The sequence below is a fragment of the Chaetodon trifascialis genome, chromosome 14 (genome assembly GCF_039877785.1).
Source record: "Chaetodon trifascialis isolate fChaTrf1 chromosome 14, fChaTrf1.hap1, whole genome shotgun sequence".
In the NCBI taxonomy this organism is placed as follows: Eukaryota; Metazoa; Chordata; class Actinopteri; order Chaetodontiformes; family Chaetodontidae; genus Chaetodon; species Chaetodon trifascialis.
In genome coordinates, this window is record NC_092069.1 from 27,340,913 (window position 1) to 27,348,412 (window position 7,500).

The 7,500-nt window shown below is 50.5% G+C and overlaps 1 protein-coding gene across 2 annotated transcripts in view; it reads right to left on the reverse strand.

The window, feature by feature from the left end:
- The window catches only part of baz1a (bromodomain adjacent to zinc finger domain, 1A), a 23,308-nt gene that overhangs the window by 5,502 nt on the left and 10,306 nt on the right, over nucleotides 1-7,500 (reverse strand). For both annotated transcript variants that reach the window (XM_070979565.1, XM_070979564.1), the window contains exons 14-22: nucleotides 5,416-5,523; nucleotides 4,634-4,707; nucleotides 4,433-4,542; nucleotides 3,605-3,843; nucleotides 3,285-3,505; nucleotides 2,928-3,058; nucleotides 2,679-2,824; nucleotides 1,301-1,446; nucleotides 754-825 (exon numbers count right to left, since the gene is read on the reverse strand). In XM_070979565.1, coding sequence (XP_070835666.1) covers nucleotides 754-825; nucleotides 1,301-1,446; nucleotides 2,679-2,824; nucleotides 2,928-3,058; nucleotides 3,285-3,505; nucleotides 3,605-3,843; nucleotides 4,433-4,542; nucleotides 4,634-4,707; nucleotides 5,416-5,523 — 1,247 coding nt within the window. The remainder of the gene's footprint in view (nucleotides 1-753; nucleotides 826-1,300; nucleotides 1,447-2,678; nucleotides 2,825-2,927; nucleotides 3,059-3,284; nucleotides 3,506-3,604; nucleotides 3,844-4,432; nucleotides 4,543-4,633; nucleotides 4,708-5,415; nucleotides 5,524-7,500) is intronic.

Below are 7,500 nucleotides of genomic sequence, written 5' to 3' on the forward strand. Positions count from 1 at the left end.
GGCCCGATGCTCTGATGCGACTTGACTGCTCACACTAAACGTCCTTAAACTACACGTCGCACTCTTGTATGCGGAACGGCAACGTCAAAAAGAAGTAGAAGAAGAAGAAGAACCCGGAAGTGGGAGACGTCAACAAAAATGCCAACGAAAAACAAACGCGCTGCCTTTGCAATTTGTGCCATTCTGTGTGGAGAAACTCAAAAAGAAAAGCGAAAACGGCGTGTATGTCTGGGCAGACGTGGGCAATGCATGTTTCTTCGTCTACTTGTTTTGACCTGACGTCACTTCAGAGATCGCGCTTGCTCTGTGCGAGAGGTTACGGCCAAGTGGGTCGTGACACTGCTTCTACTGAGCGATATCTTCACGAGGAGCGACCAGGATTTCAAACAGGTTTGATTTTCTTGCGAGCACACGATTTGTGATTGGGAGCTGGCCGTGAGGTGTTCATCTCTCCTCGTTACCCCACGTACACTGTACGAGGCTCGACACGCGGTTGAGCCAAAATTCGGCCCGATCCAAAAAATAGTCGCACGAGTGGCAAATCGGCTCAAATTGAGCCGATAATCGCACAGTGTATGCCCGGCTTAAGGTGAGTTTTCAGGACATTCCTGGTCATCAGCTGCTGTCATCAGACAATGTCTGCTAGTCACGAGGAAAGGACATCCGTCCAGAGGACGTGTCTCACAGTACAAAGCTGCTGAGACGCCTCCTTCACGTCTCTGCCCTGCGCTCTCATTGAACAGGAAGTCCTACCGTCACTGGCCAGATCCTCGTCTTTCTTCTTGGTCTTCTTCGCCTTCTGGTCTTTCTTTGAGTCTTCATCACCTGTGGGAGGACATGAACACACAATGAGGCGCAGTCAGCCTGCACACACACACCTGTCTGTCCAGTGCGCAGGTGTGTGTGTTCGTGCTTTCAGTCTTCAGTTCAGATCCAGGACGAGGAGAAATCAACGAGCTCAGACACTGAACACGCGGACTGATCTCTCAGGTGATCAGCGGCGCATCACGTCCTGTTTACCTGACGTGTGAAACAGCGTCTCAACTCTTTGGATTCAGAGCTGTGAAGAGAAACTGAGGAGACATTCTGTCTGTCCTGTCCTCTCTGATGATGTCAGAGCTCGCCGTGTCTCTGAGCTTCACCGTCAGTGGAAACGTCTCGTGTGTATTATGGTCTGTTCACGCAGACATCCTCTAGACCAGCATCAACTTATTTCCTGACACACACTTCCAGGCCTTTCCAGGCAGGTCCAGGCCTTTCCAGGCAGGTCCAGGCCTTTCCAGGTCTGACACACACTCACCCAGTGGAGCTTTGAGGAAGCGCCTCTCGATGCCTTGCTCAATGTGGACGAGGGCCTGAGCCAGGACTCGTACTGAGCTGCTGACCACCTGAGGAGTCCCACCGCCGCTGCAGGAGGACACGGAGTCAGACTTCAGCTCCTGCAGCCTGTCTCACACACACACACACACACACACACACACACACACACACACACACACACACACACACACACACACACACACACACACACATATACACACACACACACACATACATATACACACACACACATACATATATACACACACACACACACATACATATACACACATATATACACACACACACACACACATACATACATATACACACATATACACACATATACATACACACACACACACACACACATATACACACACACATACATATACACACATATACATATACACACACATACACACACATATATATACACACATATACATACACACACACACACACACACACACACACACACACACACACACACACACACACACACACACACACACACACACACACACACACACACACACACACACATACAGTTAAACTTCTTGCAGGATGAATGAATTGTGTCAGGTGTGTTGTGTGGTCTCTGTCCCTCCGCTCTGGTCTCTGTCCCTCAGCTCTGGTCTCTGTCCCTCAGCTCTGGTCGCTGTCCCTCAGCTCTGGTCTCTGTCCCTCCGCTCTGGTCTCTGTCCCTCAGCTCTGGTCGCTGTCCCTCAGCTCTGGTCTCTGTCCCTCCGCTCTGGTCGCTGTCCCTCCGCTCTGGTCGCTGTCCCTCAGCTCTGGTCTCTGTCCCTCCGCTCTGGTCTCTGTCCCTCAGCTCTGGTCGCTGTCCCTCCGCTCTGGTCGCTGTCCCTCAGCTCTGGTCGCTGTCCCTCAGCTCTGGTCTCTGTCCCTCCGCTCTGGTCGCTGTCCCTCAGCTCTGGTCGCTGTCCCTCAGCTCTGCTCTCTGTCCCTCCGCTCTGGTCTCTGTCCCTCCGCTCTGGTCGCTGTCCCTCCGCTCTGGTCGCTGTCCCTCCGCTCTGGTCTGTCTCAGCAGGTTCAGAAGGATTCAGGTTGGATAAAATGTCAAACTTATTCTTCCTCTGACATCAAACTGCGATGCGTCAGGTGTCTCACACCTTCAGTCGGGGCGTTTGTGTCCTCTGCAGACGGTGACTGTGTGAGGTGAGGTGGTGGCGTGTGCGTTACCTGTTCTCGTTATCTCAGGTGGAGTTCTGTTCTGTTCAGCTCACCTCTTCAACGGCCTCAGAGCCTATTTTCTACATTTCATCTTTCATTTTTGAGTGAGTAAAACCCGCTTTTTCAAAATCCACCTGTCCGTTACTACCTGTGTGTCTGTGTACCTGGCTCTGGCTCTCAGGTGGGCAGGTGAGTCCACCTCCATGTTTTCCACTCGTCCATTCATCCCTCCATTGTCCCTGCCATCTGAACACAGCAGCTCATAGTTTCCTGTTTCCAGTGCTGAGCGCCACAGCTGTCTGTCCATCACCTGAACAGACAGACAGACAGACAGACAGACAGACAGACAGACAGTAATGCTACCTGCTGTGTCTGCTGTTCACCAGCAGGTGTGTGTGTGTGTGTGTGTGTACCTTCAGTGTTCCCAGAGTTCCCTGGTGAATTCGGTCCTCGATGTCCAGCAGCAGGTCTCTCAGCCTTACCTCCATCAGAGTCTCAGCTGCAGCAGTGCATTCTGGGACAGATCTGGATGACTCTGGATTATCTGGACGAACAAGACAGGTGTGCATTTGCCTGTGTTCATACCTGTGTGTATTTACCTGTGTGTATGCTTGTTCACCCCTGTGTGTACTTACCTGTGTGTATTGACCTGCGTGTTCACCCCTGCGTGTATCTACCTGTATTTACCTGCCTGTTTACCCCTGTGTGTATCTACCTGTGTGTATTTACCTGCATGTTCACCCCGTGTGTATTTACCTGTGTGCACTTACCTGTGTGACTGTATTTGTTCCTGTCGCAGCTCTGCAGCAGGTGCAGCAGTCTCTCTCTCTCCTGCAGCAGCGCCTCCTTCAGACTGCTCTCTCTGTGACCTCGAGGATTCAGAGCCTCGATCAGCTGATCCACCTCCTCCGCTGAGCTGTAGAAGGACCATTGGTTGGGACGTTTGACTGGCGGCCCACAGGTGAAGAGGGGGGCGGGGCTTGAGCCAGCACTGTGCGGCAGGAAAGCGTTACCCTCATTAGAAACCTCTCTGAACACCAGAGCTCCTCATGTTCAGCACAGAGGACCAGAACAAGACAGACTGATTTACCCTCCCTCTGCAGGCTCCTCCTTGGCGACCTCTTCGTCCTCCATCTTGGTTGTGGCGTCCTGTGCAGGTTTTGGGCACGGGCGCAGCATGTCCTCGGTCAGGCCGAAGCAGTCGTCCTCTACAAACAGCGTGGAGGCCGAGGGGAGGAGCCAGTAGCGGCGGTACAGACGGTCTCTGCCCAGAGGCAGCAGGCAGGTGCAGGCCGCCGCCTTTTGAATCCGGTCCTGCAGCTCTCGAACCTGCGAGGTGGGCCGAACGTGACGCTCTGATCACACCCTGATTCACACTCTGCGTTCCTGCCCTGTGACACCTGACCAACACTGCACTGTGACTGAACCTGCTGACTTCAGGTGCAGGAGCAGTAAGAGGTTGAGAGGCTAAGAGGCTGAGGATCGAAGTTACTTCTCCTGACGGGTGGTGGTGGGGGGGTCCTGTGATGTGTAGTGATAAATGGTGGTCTATAAAGGTGGGGCCTTGTCTTCTGTGTCTCACCTCCACCTATAAAGACTTAAACAGACTCACTGAGGGAACAGTGTTATGATGCTGACTGTGAGGATGAGGAAGAGGAGGGTCCTGTCTATTCAGGCTGATTAACAAAGGACTGCTGCTGATCTGGACTCTCTGGGTCTGAAGACTAACGAGCTGTTTTAGGACAACTCTCTGTCCTACTGCCCTCAAATTTTAGGAAATCATCACCTTCGAAATTTATTTCAAAAATCCTTTAACAAAATCCTCAATGTGAATTATTCAATTATCTTTCTGTTATTTATTTGTGTTCGTTTTGTTCTTTTCTCATTTATCATTCATGGGGTTAAATGAATTTCTAACCTTCTCCTGCTCGTTCTCCAGCTCCTCTGCAGTCAGGCTGGTGGGGGGGCAGGACGGGGGCTTGGGGTCAGAGGTCATCGGCTGTTGTTTTTCTTTCTGGTTGAGTTTAGCTGGAGGAGAGAGGACACACTCCTGACTGAGCCGAAAGACAAAAAGAATCAAAACAGTCAAGCTACAATTTAAGGTGCTCATTTTTTTAACCTTTCATCATCTTCTTGTTGGATGAAGATTTGTGCTCCTCGTCTTCCTCGCTGTTTCGTTCTCCAGGGGTCTCCCTGCAGACAGACAACATGTTAACATCCTGTTTCAATATCTACTCAGCCTGTTAGAACAGTGCAGAGATCACAAGCTGTTTATTAAGTTTCATGGGAATGACGGTGAAATAACGCGAACCTTCAGGACTTTTTCATTTATTTGACACTTCAACTGCTTTCACACCTGACATCAACTAAATCTTACGCAGCTCAAATACTTCCACTGACATCTCAGCTGCTATCGCGCTTCATAGCGGAGGCACACGAGTCCGCGCACGAGTCCGAACTGTCGGGACGCTCGGCTCGGTACGCGCCGCGACCCAAATGGTTACCATCAAAGGAGTCTGTTCACGTCCCACGTACTCGCACACATGGAACCGGAACTGTAGAGTTTGACCGAGAAAGTTCTTTACAAGACCATATAATACAGGTGGCAGTGCACCTGTTGTTGTCGTCTATCAGCTGCATTGTGCGAGCGGGCTCAGCCAGGCCAGTCCAGCTCACGTCTCGCCGCTGCCTCTGAATGACAAACACTAACCAGAGAGCAGAGCGGGAGGACCCTCCCGTCACATATTTACATCTGCGAGCATTACGGAAATGACCAGGATGAGAGTGTGAACGTGTGAAGTGGAAACGCTTCGAATATGTCGTTAAGACGGCGTTGCCCAAATGTGTCGCTCAACAGAGCGAGACAGAAACAGAGCTGGAGGGCGCTCAGGCAGCTTCTACCTGTTTGTTTCAAGTCCTCGCTTCACCTCCTGCTCCTTCAGTTTCTCTTCCTTCTCCTTCAGCCTCTGTTCCTGCTCCCTGAGCTTCTCCTCTTTACGAAGACGAACCCTGAGGAAGAGTTGAGGAGGAGGAGGAGGAGGAGTACATGTTAAGATTTTGATCCGTTGGTTCCTGTTGTCTGAATGTGTTTAATTATTCTACCCTGTATGTACTGCACGTACACCTGTTTGTACTGTGCATACACCCGTATGCGCTTGGTGTACACCTGTGTGCGCTTGGTGTATACCTGTGTGCGCTTGGTGTATACCTGTGTGCGCTTGGTGTATACCTGTGTGTGCTTGCTTGCTGTATACCTGTGTGTGCTTGCTTGGTGTATACCTGTGTGTGCTTGGTGTATACCTGTGTGCGCTTGGTGTATACCTGTGTGTGCTTGGTGTATACCTGTATGTGCTTGCTTGGTGTATACCTGTGTGCGCTTGGTGCATACCTGTGTGCGCTTGGTGTATACCTGTGTGTGCTTGGTGTATACCTGTATGTGCTTGCTTGGTGTATACCTGTGTGCGCTTGGTGTATACCTGTGTGCGCTTGGTGTATATCGGTATGCGCTTGGTGTATATCTGTATGCGCTTGCTTGGTGTATACCTGTGTGTGCTTGGTGTATACCTGTGTGTGCTTGGTGTATACCTGTATGCGCTTGCTTGGTGTATACCTGTATGCGCTCGCTTGGTGTATACCTGTATGCGCTTGCTTGGTGTATACCTGTGTGCGCTTGGTGTATACCTGTATGCGCTTGCTTGGTGTATACCTGTATGCGCTTGGTGTATACCTGTGTGCGCTTGGTGTATATCGGTATGCGCTTGGTGTATATCTGTATGCGCTTGCTTGGTGTATACCTGTGTGTGCTTGGTGTATATCGGTATGCGCTTGGTGTATATCTGTATGCGCTTGCTTGGTGTATACCTGTGTGCGCTTGGTGTATATCGGTATGCGCTTGGTGTATATCTGTATGCGCTTGCTTGGTGTATACCTGTGTGTGCTTGGTGTATACCTGTGTGTGCTTGGTGTATACCTGTATGTGCTTGCTTGGTGTATACCTGTGTGTGCTTGGTGTATACCTGTGTGCGCTTGGTGTATACCTGTATGTGCTTGCTTGGTGTATACCTGTGTGCGCTTGGTGTATACCTGTGTGCGCTTGGTGTATACCTGTGTGCGCTTGGTGTATATCGGTATGCGCTTGGTGTATACCTGTGTGCGCTTGGTGTATATCTGTATGCGCTTGCTTGGTGTATACCTGTGTGTGCTTGGTGTATACCTGTATGTGCTTGCTTGGTGTATACCTGTGTGTGCTTGGTGTATACCTGTATGCGCTTGCTTGGTGTATACCTGTATGCGCTTGGTGTATACCTGTGTGCGCTTGGTGTATATCGGTATGCGCTTGGTGTATATCTGTATGCGCTTGCTTGGTGTATACCTGTGTGTGCTTGGTGTATATCGGTATGCGCTTGGTGTATATCTGTATGTGCTTGCTTGGTGTATACCTGTGTGCGCTTGGTGTATATCGGTATGCGCTTGGTGTATATCTGTATGCGCTTGCTTGGTGTATACCTGTGTGTGCTTGGTGTATACCTGTGTGTGCTTGGTGTATACCTGTATGTGCTTGCTTGGTGTATACCTGTGTGCGCTTGGTGTATACCTGTGTGCGCTTGGTGTATACCTGTGTGTGCTTGGTGTATACCTGTATGTGCTTGCTTGGTGTATACCTGTATGTGCTTGCTTGGTGTATACCTGTGTGCGCTTGGTGTATACCTGTGTGCGCTTGGTGTATATCAGTATGCGCTTGGTGTATACCTGTGTGCGCTTGGTGTATATCTGTATGCGCTTGCTTGGTGTATACCTGTGTGTGCTTGGTGTATACCTGTATGTGCTTGCTTGGTGTATACCTGTGTGTGCTTGGTGTATACCTGTATGCGCTTGCTTGGTGTATACCTGTATGCGCTTGGTGTATACCTGTGTGCGCTTGGTGTATATCGGTATGCGCTTGGTGTATATCTGTATGCGCTTGCTTGGTGTATACCTGTGTGTGCT